This window comes from Otolemur garnettii, unplaced genomic scaffold, assembly GCF_000181295.1.
Source record: "Otolemur garnettii isolate 467f Iridium unplaced genomic scaffold, OtoGar3 scaffold00008, whole genome shotgun sequence".
Taxonomy (NCBI): domain Eukaryota; kingdom Metazoa; phylum Chordata; class Mammalia; order Primates; family Galagidae; genus Otolemur; species Otolemur garnettii.
In genome coordinates this window covers 38,772,665-38,787,905 of record NW_003852403.1, presented here as the reverse complement: position 1 = coordinate 38,787,905, position 15,241 = coordinate 38,772,665, and the positions used below count along the sequence as shown (strand labels likewise).

General features: G+C 35.4%; 1 protein-coding gene across 3 annotated transcripts in view; it reads left to right on the top strand.

Moving 5' to 3' along the window:
* LOC100946261 (protein FRA10AC1) overlaps window positions 1-12,955 on the top strand; it is a 35,881-nt gene extending 22,926 nt beyond the window's left edge. For all 3 annotated transcript variants that reach the window (XM_012801335.2, XM_003783713.3, XM_012801334.2), the window contains exons 12-14: window positions 4,338-4,376; window positions 10,586-10,664; window positions 12,841-12,955. In XM_012801335.2, coding sequence (XP_012656789.1) covers window positions 4,338-4,376; window positions 10,586-10,664; window positions 12,841-12,883 — 161 coding nt within the window. In that variant the 3' untranslated portion in view covers window positions 12,884-12,955. The remainder of the gene's footprint in view (window positions 1-4,337; window positions 4,377-10,585; window positions 10,665-12,840) is intronic.
* Window positions 12,956-15,241: the final 2,286 nt, after the last annotated feature.

The following is a 15,241-nucleotide window of genomic DNA, read 5'->3' as shown; positions in this document are numbered from 1 at the left end:
CCCGCCACCTTAGGTGTATGTGGCTGGCGCCTTAGCCGCTTGAGCCACAGGCGCCGAGCCAAGCCTCAGTTTCTTTATGCGTAAAATGGTCATGATAATAGTACATACCTTAAAAGATTATTCAGAAAATTGAAATAAGATAGTTCATTGAGAAATTTGTATAGTATCTGGCACATAATTAGCTATCTTGAAGGTTATTCTGCTTTCTTTTTCAGCCTGTAATAGAGTCAAATTGGCTTTAATTTATAGTGAATTAGACTTAAACTGGGTACTTAATTGAATTAGATTCAAGCAGTGTTATATAATAGTTGGACAGGAGAGGGCTCTCTTGCTCCAGCTATGAAGATCATTAGATATGTTGCATTCTTGTATTTTTTTTCTTCTTGCATATCATGATATATTCCTTATGTAGACAGAGTTAAAATATTCAGGTATATAATATCACCAAGTTTTAGACTTGGTAAAAAGGATAGATGGTAAGAGAAAGATACTGTTACTCTGTTGTTCATTGAGAGATGGCATTTGAAGCAGAATGGCTTTTTGTCTCTATCTTGATCATTTTCCACTCTAAGTAAATTTTAACTACTAAATGTGAAAATCTTGGCTCGGCCCTTGTAGCTCAGCAGCTGGGGCGCCAGCCGCATACACTGGAGCTGGCAGGTTCGAATCCAGCCTGGGCCTGCAAACAATAATGACAACTACAACCAAAAAATAACCGGGCTTTGGGGTGGGCAGGTGTAGTCCCAGCTACTTGGGAGGCTGAGGCAAAGGGAATCGCTTAAGCCCAAGAGTTTGAAGTTGCTGTAAGCTGTGAAGCTATGGCACTCTACCTAGGGCGACAGAGTGAGACTCTGTCTCAAATTTTTTTAAAAAAGTGAAAATCTTATTTGAGTTTTTAAAATTTATTTGTCCTTATCTGCTAGTACAAAACTTAATGTATTGTTTGGGAATTTTGTTATATTATCATATTATGTAATGTCATATTCATATTATAACTGTGTTTCCATGTTAATTACCGCACATTCCAAGTTAAAGAAGATCTAATCTCTTCTTTGTAAAAGGTTACTCAGTACCCTTCAAACAGGATTAATAGTTGGATACTCAGATCAGGGATGAGGTTGGACCCTTCAGATCATGCATACATATGCATGTGATCGTTGTAGAAATTTTTCCTTGAGTGTTCCATATTTTAGTAGATGACACCTATGTTGACCTAAAAACTAATACTAGAATCTGGGATTATCCTTGATATTGTCTTTCCCCTCATTATTTATGTTTGTCACCAAATTCTCATAGTTTTATCCCCATCATAACTATTTTTCAAGTTCTCTCCACCCTGCTGAGTTACCCCCGCCTGGTATTTTCTCATCTAGGATACTACTCTATTCTCCTTACTTTGTTCCCCTACTGTCTTGCCATCCCATCTCCACTACCTTTAATTCATTCTCTATAAACCAGTGGTTTCCTATTGTACCTAAGTTGATAACCTAAATCCTGAACTCAGCCAAAAGGCTCTATATGATCTGGCTCCTGTACACCTTACAAGGCTTTTTTTTTCCACCACTCTGCATCCCATTTTCACACTCTACCCACATAGCTTTTGAATTTCTAGAAAATGCCTTGCTTTATGAATGATGCTTTTTCTCTTCCTAACATCCCCACTCCCATGTCAACTCTTCCTTTGGGTCTAAGTTTAACTGCCACTTAGGGATCCTTTTTTTAAATCCCCCACCTTGAATCTAAGTAAGGACTTTGATTTGTAATGCTGTCACAGCCCCAGGGACTTTCCTTCATTACAGATACAACAATGGCATAAAAGCCCAACAGAGGCAGGGATTCTGCCTGCTTTGTTCATTGCTCATGTTCATCATAAATAATAAAGAATGAAAGACTTCAGAGATTGTTTCAGGGTGACTTCAGGAATGGAAAACCAAAGTAGAGTGGAATTGAAGCATCTCTTTCTTGTTTATTCTCTGTTCAGAGTACTTTAGAGAGCAGTCTCTAGAATAGCTTTTTTCCCAACTTCTGCGATATAAAACAAAATACAGTTTTGCAAAGTTTTAGGAAAACTGTGTGGAACTCTTTAGTGTCTTCTTACCTGGAGTTATCTGGAACTGGCTTGGTCTTGATGTGCTTCTTTCTTGCTAGACCACTTTGATTTGGACCAAATTTGAATAAAGGCTTAGCATCTCAGCTATATTTGGACTGTTACTACTGCTTCTCCTGGATGTTTTTCCTCTCTTTCTGGCTCCTCAGCTTCTTCTGGTGGCAGTTCTTCTTTAGCCTTACACTTAGGTGCTGGAGTTCCTCAAGGCTCTTCCCAAGACTTCTCTAATTTCTCTCTTTACTCCCTTTGTGCTCCCATCTACTCCCATAGCTTCAAGTTGCCACCATAGAAAATGCTAAATAAAACTATTAAGGCTTAGAAATCTGTATATACAGAAGAATATTCAGTATAAATTATACAGTTATATTCAGAGTAATGCCAATTGAAGACATTCTCATTTTTCATAGCGTAAATATGGAATTAATACTACTTACAACAATTATCAACTAAGAGGAGAGTCAAATCTCTCTTACTTTAAAGTAGTTTATAAATTATGGGGAGCAATGTGTTTTAAAGATGAATTTTGTATTTTTTCTTATTTGGGTATTAATACATATTGATTTTTCTAATTACATTCTTCTTTATAAAAAAAAAGAAAATGCTAAATAAATAATAGATGATGGACAACTAGATGGCTGCACAAATGGATAGAGAGAAGAAAGTAAGAAATTTCGATCAATGGCTTGACTGAGGACTAGTCTTCTTTGGCCAGTATGGGCAGAACAGCTTACTCAGGTAGCCTGTCTTGGCAGAACGTTCAGGATCTTTCCTTTCTCTCCATTTCCCCTTTCCCAATAGCCACCTCATCCTTCAGGCTTCAGTTTAGCTCAGTTTCTTGGGAAGGCCCTTCCTGACACCCTTGACTCCATTTCTCCAAACAAGATTAGGTCTCTGTTATATATTCCAATAATTTGGTTTATTTTCTTTGAGAGAAGAGACTATGTGCCATATTTAATTCATTATTTTCAGTTCTTAGTACAGTGCTTGTTCTACATAATAGGCACTCAAATGTTAGATTGGTGAGTGAATCAGTGAATTCAGCCACAGTTTCTCAAAGTCAAAAGGAACATCAGAGAAGATAGTGTAGATTTGCTTTTCAAAGTATAGTTCTTTGGCCAGTTGTATTGTTGTCACTTGGAAACTTGCTAGAAATGTACAATCTCAGACCCCTTCAAATTCACATGAAGGATAACGTTTGAAAGAAGCACTGCTCTGTTTCATGTGGTTGTTCTCTTTTAACTTCAGCACTTATAGAAAAAAGGAACTCATTACCATCCAAAATGATCTTTTACATTTTTAGGTAGCTGTAATTGCTATCAAGTTTCTCTTAACCTTTAGTCCAAACCTACAGTTTCCTCCCTTTGGTTCTGATTTTGTCCTTAGGACTCCAGAATAAGCCTAACCCCTTGTTTGTTTGTTTTTGTGTGTGTGTGTGTTTTTTTTCCTACGGACCTTTGGATATTTGGTTGCAGATTATCATGTTTCTTATATTAGGGGATGGCAGGAAAGAACACATTTCTTGTGTGTATCTTTACCTTGTAGTTCTCACACTCTGTCTGGCTCCAGGGGCCCTGAGTCTTGGCTTATGAGACCTCCTGTGTAGGGATGTTGGAAGAATTGTTACTCTCCATTACCTGTTTTTACTTTTTCAGCCTTCAGAAACATTCCCCCTGAGGTCTTGTTACAGGAGGCTGTACGGTGGTAATGTTTTTGAATTACATTGATTACATTAGTGCTTTTCTCTGTTTCCCTCACTGGCTGAGCACTGGAAAGCTTAAAATTTCATTTTTTGGCATAATTGTATGTGTTATTATTAGTTACTAAAAATGAATTCTCACCTATATATGACCTTGGAAAAAATATTGTGAAAAATAATTGTGTGTGCTTTCAAATGTTTCCATAGATAAAAGAAATGATTGCATATATTACAGTTAATCTGTGCATGATTTATCAGTATGAGATTTTTTCTTTTTCACAAGTGCTCATTACTTTTTAAGTTCTGTGCTAGCTATTTCAGGCCATATGAGAGTATAAGATATAATCTTTGCCCCCCAAACCCATAATACTTTAATTACTTTTGTTTAAGAAACACAAAAGATTAGAAAACAGTAAAGTGCTTATCTGTAGAACTATAAGCAGAGTAGAATATTGGGAAGAATTCCGGTTATAGCTACAGCTGTTATATTACCCCAAGATGATACTTAATAAAACAATGCTATTTTCTTTTTAGGACATTCATCCTCAAAGAAATCAGAAGATTATGTAAATAGTAAGTATTAAGTTATTTCTTTAATAAAAATATATAGATTTTGGTATTTGGAGTTTGGGTTTCCCATGAATTGTATCTTGCTCTAATGTAAATTATTTTTTGCTTTTATGAATTATTTTTGTACATGAGAAAAATCAGAAAAAATACTGAAAGCATATGATTTATTCCCTAATTATTTAAATTTTCTTGTTTTTTAAGTATGGTGAGAATTGAAAATTTTTTTGACTAAATAAATGGGTACATGTTTCAAAATGTGAAGGAAGAGAAATAGAGGAGTGAGGCTGGAATGCAAAAGAAATTGTGGGGGTAGATTAAGATTTGGGGACTGTTGCTTATGTTGCATAAGACAGCTCTGGCATTTGATGATTTTGATTGATCAAGGCATGTGGTGTGTGCATGGCAAGGAAAATGTTGACAACTGGTTGCTACTGGTTAGTTTTTTAATTAGCTCTGATTTTCACTAGCCTAGGTCAAGACGGATTGGATTTCATTGAGTATTTGCCACAAATTCTATTATCTTTTCTCTGCAACATTCCAAAAAGTATTTGCAATGACTTAAAAATATATATACAGCAAAATAAGCATTTTTTAAGTTAAAAAATCAGAATACTGGGAAAATAAGGTAGAATAGCAATGTAAAGCTAGAGGCAAAATTGATACGGACAAATGTACAACAAAAAGTTGTGTGTACATTTCAAAAATAGATCACAGATTCGTCACTGTTCTTCCTAACAACCAAATTAAAGAGTGAAGCCACCAGGAGAATGAATAGTTATACCAACAATATAGTAAAGAGAACTGAGCAGATAGATAATTCAGCTTTTTCCTGGCCGTTTTGAGAGAAGACTCTCTGTGGGTTTATAAAAGGGGACATCCATTTGTGATGTAACAAATGGCACCTTTGAATCTCAGTAGTTATAGAAAGTCCATTTTCTTAAAGATTGGTGATAGGATCAGGGCCTCACAATACAGTGTAGATCAATAGCATATCTAATTCATTTGGGACTTCTGGGCTTACTTGGATATTTATAAACTTAAGAATTAAAAAGAATTTTTCTCTGATTTTAAAGTAATGAATATTTGTTGTGGCAAATTTAGGAAAATGTTTAATAATTATTCCAAATGCCACAACTCAAATTTAAACATTATTAACATTTTAGTATAATTCTTAACAAGAAATTTTAAGTATTCAGTAATCAAAAATTTTTTACTGAGAAAAATAGAAATTTTAAGATACTTGTTTAAAAATTTAATGAGAGGGAGGTATCAGTGGAGGTATTCCTTTAGTTTAGGAATATGGTATATTCCTTATAATTCTGCTTATACCAATTTTGTTTTCAGTATATTTTGTGTCAAGCCCTGACGCTTTCTTCCCATGTGAATCCTAATTTATCAGGAGCTCCTTCCCTAAATTAGGTGAAGTCTACTGACAGTTTCTAGAACACAGCCAAGCATAAGATTGATGGACTGATGTTACCTAAGGATGAAATAGTAAATATATACTTAAATGTAAGTGTACATAGGCTAAAGTGGAAAAGTTTAGTTTTGTCCATTTTTAACAGTGAGAGGTGTAAAAGCTTACTTAATGTAGAAAAACCATTCCCCTTTTTCTTTTTTTTTGAGACAGAGCCTCAAGCTATCCCCTGGGTAGAGTGCTGTGGCATCACAGCTCACAGCAATCTCCAACTCCAGTAGACTCCTAGCGAGCCTACTGCCTCAGCCTCCCAAGTAGCTGGGACCATAGGCACCCACCACAACACCCGGCTGTTTTGTTTTGGTTGCAGCCATCATTGTTTGGCGGGCCCGGGCTGGATTCGAACCTGCCACCTTAGGTGTATGTGGCTGGCGCCTTAGCCACTTGAGCCACAGGCGCTGAGCCCATTCCCCTTTTTCATTCCAGGTTTTCATTATTCAAAAATCAGTGGTCTTAATGCACTGATTTATATTCATTCTTTTATTTCCCCTCTCTCCTTCCCTCCCTTCCTTCCTCCCTCCCTCCCTCCTTCCCTCCCTTCCTTCCTTTTCTCTTCCGCTGTTCTCTTCTCCTCAGCCCTCTGAATCATCCCCTACTTCCTAGAACTAGCTCTAATGCTTCTCTTTTACCCCTCCTCAGGTAGGCCAAGCAGGAGCGGGTGAATACTATATCCAAACTGAAGAACTTCTAGCTTAGTTTGGTCCTTAAAGAAACAAATTATCCACTTCAGGGGTACTTGCTATCTGTTTGGCAACTAGAAAGCCATTTACCATAGCAAGCAGGAGATAGGAACGTCATTAAGATGTGCCAAGCTCAGATTTCCTCTCAGGTGGTCAGTTACTGTCTTAGACGACAATTTTAGAACTCAAATTTTGCTATTTCTGTCTTTTATTCCCATTTGAGTACTATTCACTTCCCCTCTTAATTCATTTACCATATGGATTACTAAAACTAAATCCATGGAGAAAACCCAATTTCTGTGGAGAAAAAGCATTTTGACTTGCATTTGTTGATTGTCTGCTCTGTTGTCCACAGTGGCAAGTGCTTTAGATGTATTCCCTCTTTTAATCTTAATTATGGGCATGTAAAATTTCCATTTTATAGATGAGAAAACCAAGACTGATATAGGGTTTTTAAATGGAGAAACTCAATTTTTAAAATTATATATTTTTAAGGTGTATAACTTGATGATTTGCTACCGTCTTAGAAAATTTCAAGTATAAGTACAGTATTGTTACCTGTAGTCACCACGCTATACACTAGATGTTCTGAGAACCCGAAAAGTAAAGCATCCAATATCAAATAGTTAATGGCAGGGCTGGAATCCAACATAAGCATATAATTCCAAAGTCAGTACCGTTTTACCTATATCCCTGCTTTGTGTCCAAATTTTGGCAAATTCATTATACATGTCCAGATCCACATGACATGATTTGATCTGTATCTCACTTATGTCTGTAAAATGGGTATAAAGAGACCTACTTTGTTGAATTGTTGTATGTCACGTGAAAACATACATGTAAAATATGTGCCTGACACAGATATAGCTATTATTGTTAAATCAGAGAAATGAAAAATAATCAGACTTTATCCAGTGTTCTCTGGAATTGAACAGATAAAAAGTAAAGTTTGTAAAAACCAGACTTGTGCACTTGTTATTAATATTTGAGACATTTGCCATTACTTTAGTAGGGCAAGGTATTAGGTATCATATACCAATCCACAAAAACTAAGATGATAAGACTGCTTTCATCATTTCATTATGTAGAGGAAATCATATGCAGTTGTATATACTACACTGTAAAGGGAATGCTGAAAACTTGAAGCAGGTCAAGCAGAGAACAACTGAGGTGTTGAGAGAACTTGCATTTGTGTGGTAGGAAGAATGTTGTGAGAACTACAGATGTTTAGCTTGGAGAAAAGTGATAGGATGGGAGAGAAGAGGAGGAGGTAGACCTGGAGACTACTGTATGTGTGTTCACAAGGCTGCGACTATGTAGGAGACTTACTTCTGGTGACTCTGGTTAGCAGAAGTAGAGTCTGTATAAAAATTTTCTGAAGATAGATTTTTTTGCCTTAATTTAAGGAAAAACTTGTCACTTATGACTAACAAATGGAATTGAAGAATGGGCTGCCTCAAGAGACAGTGTTCAAGCTAGATTGGATAGGCACTTGTTATTGGAGGTGCTGCAGTGAGAGATTCATTCACTGAATGAGGATTGGATTAAATGACCTTCAGGTTCCAGTTCCCACGCAGAGAGTTAGTGACTTAAATTCTGATCCCCACTTGCTATCATAACTGCATAGATTTGATACTCATGCTCTAGGAGCATCCTTTTGTGTTACCTATGCCAATTGCTCTTTCCTTACGCCCCTTCTGCCTCTGGCAGGTTATAACAGTTGTCCTAGCAATAATTCGTAGTGGCTGTCACCCTCAGGGAACCAGGATACTGTAGATTCATGTCGTTTGAAGGGATGTTGAAGTTCATTTAGTTCAGTCTTTTAGACTTCATTTTCTAAGGATATTTGGCCACTTTTTTAGTGGGTACTCATTCAAAGAGCGTTATTTTATAATGTTATTCTAAACTGATTAGATTTTTTACATAACATTTATTTGTATTAGAAAACCAGTGTAGGAAAGCTGACAAATGGGAAGTACTCTTGGGAGGGAGCAAGAGATCAGTGGTTGTAAGACCTTTTGAAATCAGCTGCCTGCTTTTTAAAGGCCATTTTAGGTTCTCTTCTCTGATATCATTACCAGAGTAACACCAAAGTAATAACTTTATTAGGCCTAATTAGTTTTTATGTTTTTTCTTTATCTCATATTAGTGAGTTTTTATAAAAATAAAGGTAGAAGACTTTTATTCTCACATCTATTTGAGACACTGGCAGTTCTCGTAATGGCTGTCATTGATCAGTAATCTTGTTCCCAAGACTTCATAATTTTATCATAATTTGTATGTTGATCATGAAAAATAGAAACACTCCCCCCCCCTTTTTTTTTGCCATTTTGTTAGAATTGGTTCCGGAATAGATTCAGTTAGGACCAAAGTTCAGACATACATGTTGATTCAAGGATCAAAGTCCAACAGGTAAAAGGCTAGCACCACTGTGGCAAATCAATGCTTGTTTTATTTTTGTGTGGTGTTTAACTAGGGGACATTCTGTATTGACAGGCCACATTTGTGTCAGTTCTGTTTTAGATTAATGTCTTTATTGGGGAGTAATTTTTGGCTAATGTAATTACTTTGTGGAATATAATGTTATTATTGATAATATGTTTTTTAGTATTTCATAATTTGTAGTTAACTAATATAAGATGACTCATCTGAAACATATCTGTTTTGCTGTTTTCATAATGAAAGTATCTTTATTGTTTTTACTGATTTTGAAGGTAATACATGCTCACTGTTTAAAATACAAATAATTTGGAAATGTTTAAAATACAAAGTAGAAGTATCCCAGGTCCACCAATAATATCTGTTACTATTAAGTTTGGTTAGTCCTTATAAACTTAACAATACATAGATACATTTATATATAGGTACATAACATATATATAATGTTTTTAACATAAATCAGATTATACTTCGCATACTTTCTATAACTTTTTAAAAATTTGATCTAGAATGGACATTTTCCCATGGCAGTACATACGGATATGCTAAGGTTTTTTAACAGCTGTATGTTACTTGTTTAGTCAGTCTTCAATCCCTAATTGGTGGAGATGAGTATGTTTTCTTTTCTTATTGTTAGTATACAGTGTGCATCTTTGTGCCTGTATTTCTGAGATGATTTTTTATCCTATAATCAAATTCTTAAAAGCAGCAAAGCTGGTCAAAGGACATGTGTTTTAAACTGTTTTTTGTTTTTTTTTTTTTTTTGAGACAGAGTCTCAAGCTGTCGCCCTTGGTAGAGTGCTGTAGCGTCACAGCTCACAGCAACCTCAAACTCTTGGGCTTAAGTGATTCTCTTGCCTCAGCCTCCCAAGTAGCTGGGACACTACAGGTGCCTGCCACAATGCCTAGCTATTTGGGGTTTTTGTTTTTTTTGTTTTTTTGGTTATAGTTGTTGTTGTTTAGCTGGCCTGAACTGGGTTTGAACCTGCCAGCCTCAGTGCATGTGGCTGGTGCCATAACCACTGTGCTATGGGTGCTGAGCCAGTTTTAAATTGTTTTATAATGCCAGATTTTCTTCAAGAAGAAGGTTTACCTAATTCTCACTTCAAACAACATATAAGAATACTTTTTTCACTGAAACAGTCTTCCAGTTATGCATTCCGCACTAGTTTTTTAACATTTAACTAGCTTGTCTCATACACTAGCTCAGTTATTGGGATATTGATCCTAATGTAAACATGTTCTTTGTAAAAATCTGAACTTGCATGTCTTTTGTATAACTAGGAAAAAACAAACTAAATCAAAGACAACTATATATTGTAAGAGCTAATTCTCTTATAAGAGTTAATATTGGGATTGCTAATTTAATTCAGTGTAACTTATAGGAGTTTTTCATGAGACTTTAAATCCTTGGCCTTTTTGCTGAGATTCTTTGGTATCTCCTAGCTTATTTATTTTTTAAAAGAATTTATTGTAACTAGGAAAATGAATGAAAATTTCTAGAGAGCCATAAAAGTTGAAGCTAAATTGAAGTTAAATTAATTGTATTGATGAGTAGTTAAAAGTGTATTTTAAATAAAAGACAGTTTTTAAAACATCTCTTTTAAAATGAACAGGAAATTCTGATGAGGAAGAAAGTGCTTCAGAATCTGAACTTTGGAAGGGTCCACTGCCAGAGACAGATGAAAAATCACAGTAAGTGCTAATATTAATAGATAATGCTTTTAAATCAGTTCAGGAAGCTATAACCACAGCCAGTCTTGATAACAGGATAACAGTGAATGAAAAAATTGAACATTGGCTCGGCGCCTATAGCTCAACCAGCTAAGGCGCCAGCCACGTACACCCAAGGTGGCAGGTTCGAATCCCCAGCCCGGACCGCCAAACAACAATGATGGCTGCAACCAAAAAATAGCCGGGTGTTGTGGCGGGCGCCTGTGGTCCCAGCTACTTGGGAGGCTCGCTTGAGCCCAGGAGTTGGAGGTTGCTGTGAGCTGTAATGCCACAGCACTCTACCCAGGGGGACAGCTTGAGGCTCTGTCTCAAAAAAAAAAAAAAAAAAAGAAAAAATTGAACATTATGAATGTCTGTTTAATGCCAAGTACTACCTGGCCTAGTTACGTGGAGTTTGTTCCCAGCCATGGTTTGTTGTCATAAACAGGTAACCCCAGCTTCCTCCTGGTAAATAAATCTTTCATCAGCCAGAGATGACCCTGTGGGCCTTGCTTGGATTTCTTCAGAGAGGGCTGTTTACTGTCTTCCAGAGTAGCCTGTTCCATGATACTGTGATTATCATAAACCCATACAGAGGCGCCCCTTGAAGATTGACTTAGCCAGGTGTAGATTTATGCAACACCCATCTGAACCCACAAAAAACAGCTCAGCGTACTCATTGTTCTCTTTTATGGGTTGAAGAAGAAGTGCTGTCTGGGGTATGGAGGTTAAAAATTACCAGGTCTTGTCATATACTGGAATGTTCACCATTTGAAATTCTCTACTAAAAGGGGATGAAATAATACCCCATAAGAGTTTATGGTGGAGATTAAATAAAGAAGGTAAAACCTCTGGTACAATACCTATACACAGAGTAAGTGCTCAGTAAATTTTTATCTTACTTTGTTGGTCCCTAGGTATATGATCTGTAAGAGAAATAGATGTGTTGAATCATTTATAACTCATCAATTTAGACTGATTATAAAGTATTTCACTAATTATATGACCACAGTGTAATAGAATTTTGGGTGCATTGGAGAGGTGGGGTGTTTTTTTTTTTAAAGCAAGATTACTTTTTCTCTTTTTCCATGACCTCTTTTTTCACCTGGGGTTTATTATAGGTTGGATTATAAAAAAGCTATTGTTGCAAATAAAATATTGCTGTCCAATTTAAGCTATATTAATAACTAAATTCCCAGCCATTTATTGAATACTTTTCCTTGAAAACCTTTATAGCTGAGAAAGACAAAATAGGACATAGATTCAATTCTATGAGTCTGCTCTACAGAGTAGGCTGATTTTTACTATCCAGCTTGATTCCCTGTTCCTAAAAGAAAGAAAAACAATTGCATTCATTTAATTCTCATAACGATTCTTCTATAAGGGAATATAATTATCTTCATTTTACAGATAAGGAAATAGAGTTCAGAGAAGTTAAGTAACTTGCTCACACAACTAATACTAGTGACTGAGATAGGACTTAACACTGTCTAACTTGACAACCCATGTCATTATTTCATTTTGGCTCCTGGATCTAACATTGTTGTAGTACTTTACAGTTTTCATAGAATTTTGATATGTTATAATCTAATTCTCCTTTCAAAGAATTCTATTCTTTATTTTGGATATACTTTTTACTGCTACAAATACATAGTCTATTTACTATTCTCAGAGTAATAAAAAACTGCAGCCAAAGTATATTTTTCCTATTTCTGAGAGTAAGACTTATATTTTTTCTTAAAAATACCTTCTTTTTTATGTCTTTTTTTCTTTTTTTGGCTGGAGCCGGGTTTGAACCCACCACCTCCCGTATGGGGCCGGTGCCATCTCATTTGAGCCACAGGCGCCACCTTATTTATTTCTTAAGTACACTGGAGTAAAATGGGAATGAAAGAAGGTATAATGTAACCAAAAAAGTAAAGAAAAACAATGACATTTCACAAAGTACTTCAAGGCAAAATCTTAGGTAATAACTTTAGGGAGAGGTGCCAGTATATGAAATACTCTAATTTCAATTTGGGAGTAGTTGCTATGTGAGAAAATAAGAATTAATTGACTATCAATCTAATCTAAGTAATTTATCTCATATAATGTGTTACTTACTAATTTTTTTACTCTAGTTTTTTATTCAAAATACATGCTTTTTTCTTTCAAATAGGGAAGAAGAATTTGATGAGTATTTTCAGGATTTGTTCCTGTGAGATGGAAGAGAGAAGTCAACATTCCTTAATGTGAAAGTACATTTTGAAACTTCATTAAAGTTTTTCCTACGAGGTGCAGCTTGAGTGGTTTGTCTTTGGACATAAAAATACAGGTATTCTCAGGGTGTCAGTTGCTTTAGAAGTTCATTAATTCTATTAGAGACACATTTCCTTGTCCCTTATGTATCTTTTTGATTGCTTATCTACAATTTGTTTCGTCTATAGCTCCCAGAGAATGGAGCCAGTATTCTGTACAGAGATTCCGTTGTTCCTACATTTTGCAGCGGTTTTTTTTTTTTTTTCATTGATTCCTTTGAGAGTTTATCTTCCCTTGCCTCAGTTATTTTAAATTATTAGGATTAGTGGTGTCTCACAAAAATACAGTAAACTAAGTATGTCTCTAACCTTTTCCTTCCCTCTTACACGCTGACATCCTTCTTTTAAGCATCTACTTTCCCATTACCACTAATTTCATGTTTTGGAGGATTTTTTTGCTTGCTTTTCTCTTGTTTCCTTCTCATCTACCACTTAAGATAGCTTGTTATCAAATTTGACTTCCTGGTCTGTGGTAATTTACTATTAAGTAAATTATTACCACAGGGAGCCAGTGAGGTGCAGTAGTCTAAAGTAATACATGTGTTCACAAAATTGACCCCCCAACAGAGATTATGTAGTATGATAATTTAACTGAATAATACTACATGTATATAGTTGTAGGTGTATTTAAAAAAAATAATAATAGACATGTAATAATACTACATGTATATAGCTATAGCTGTATTTTTAAAAAAATCTTGATTTTTTTTTAAAGCGGTAAAGGCTCACTTTTATAAGGAGCAAATAGATGGACAAAGGAGAAGACACTTGAGTTGGTGAATTAGAAAGGATGTGAGTTGATGAAAAAGAAAATGATCATTGCATACAATTATTTTATTGAAGATATACTATTTTAAATAACATTTAAACATGGAATGATTGGCATTAAACTGCAAAATAAGTAATTTAGTGTCTTATTTTAAAATGGTTATTTAATATCAGAGATTTTGCTTTTATAAAACAGTTATTATTTACTAATTCCAAAATATTTATTAGGCTTCCATTATGCATAGGGCACTGTGCTGGGCATTGCTATAAAGGAGCTGTCTAGGAAATGATTATGCATCATTACTGAACTTTATTCAGAAAACAATATATATATCAGTGTGGGTTTATCACTGTTAATCATTGTTTGATAGTCCCCTCATTTCTGGAAGAAATTGTGTTTTTTTCCAAGTTACTACTTATAGTGAATAAAAAGGAATCTTGATTTCTGAGGAAAATGTGTTTAAAATGTTTGAAGTGTCCAGCAGCAAAATTGAGAGTAGTGGTAGAATATATGTAGTTGAATATATTACGATAAAAATATATTCATAGTTAAATGGTCATCAGAAAATAAAATTTCTGCAAAATTAAATAACTAGGAAGACTGAAGACTATTTTTTAAAAATTTTATTGAAATTAATATGAGGGTACAATATTTAGGTTACATTGTTCTCACTTCCAGGGTAAAATACCATTTGTAGAAGAGCCCCTCACCGACGGTGTGTGTTATACACCCTCACTATGTGCACATTAGGTGAGATCTTGCCTCATGCCCTCCCTCCTGCCATGTGTCCTCCCCCCTACCCCCTCATGCTTCTCTCTACCCCCAAACTGGACTATAATACTATTTTATTGGTCTTAGGATCATATAATTGTTTATATATTAATTTCATATTAGTATGGAGTACCTTGGATATTTATTTTTCCATTGTTACGATACTTTACTAAGAAGAATGTATTTCAACTCCATCCAGGTAAATGTAAAAGATGTAAAGTCTCCATCTTTTTCAATGGCTGAATAATATTCCATGGTATACATACACCACAGTTTATTGATCCATTCATGGGTTGATGGGCACTTTGGTTGCTTCCATGACTTGGCAATTATGAATTGAGCCTCAATAAACATTGTAGTGCAAGTGTCTTTATGGTTAAAATAATCTTCTGGGTAGATACCAGTAATGGTATTACAGGATCAAGTGGAAAGTCTACATTTAAATCTTTGAGGAGTCTCCATACTTCTCTCCAAAAAGGCTATATTAGTTTGCAATCCCACAAGCAGTGTAGAAGTGTTCCCTTCTCTCCACATCCAACCAACATCTGGTGTTTGGGGACTTCATAATGTGGGCTAATCTTGCTGGCATTAGGTGATATCTTAGAGTGGTTTTGATTTGCATTTCTCTGATGATTAAAGACGATGAGCATTTTTTCATGTGTTTGTTGGCCATTCATCTGTCATCCTCAGAGAAGTTTCTGTTCAAATCTCTTGCCCACTTA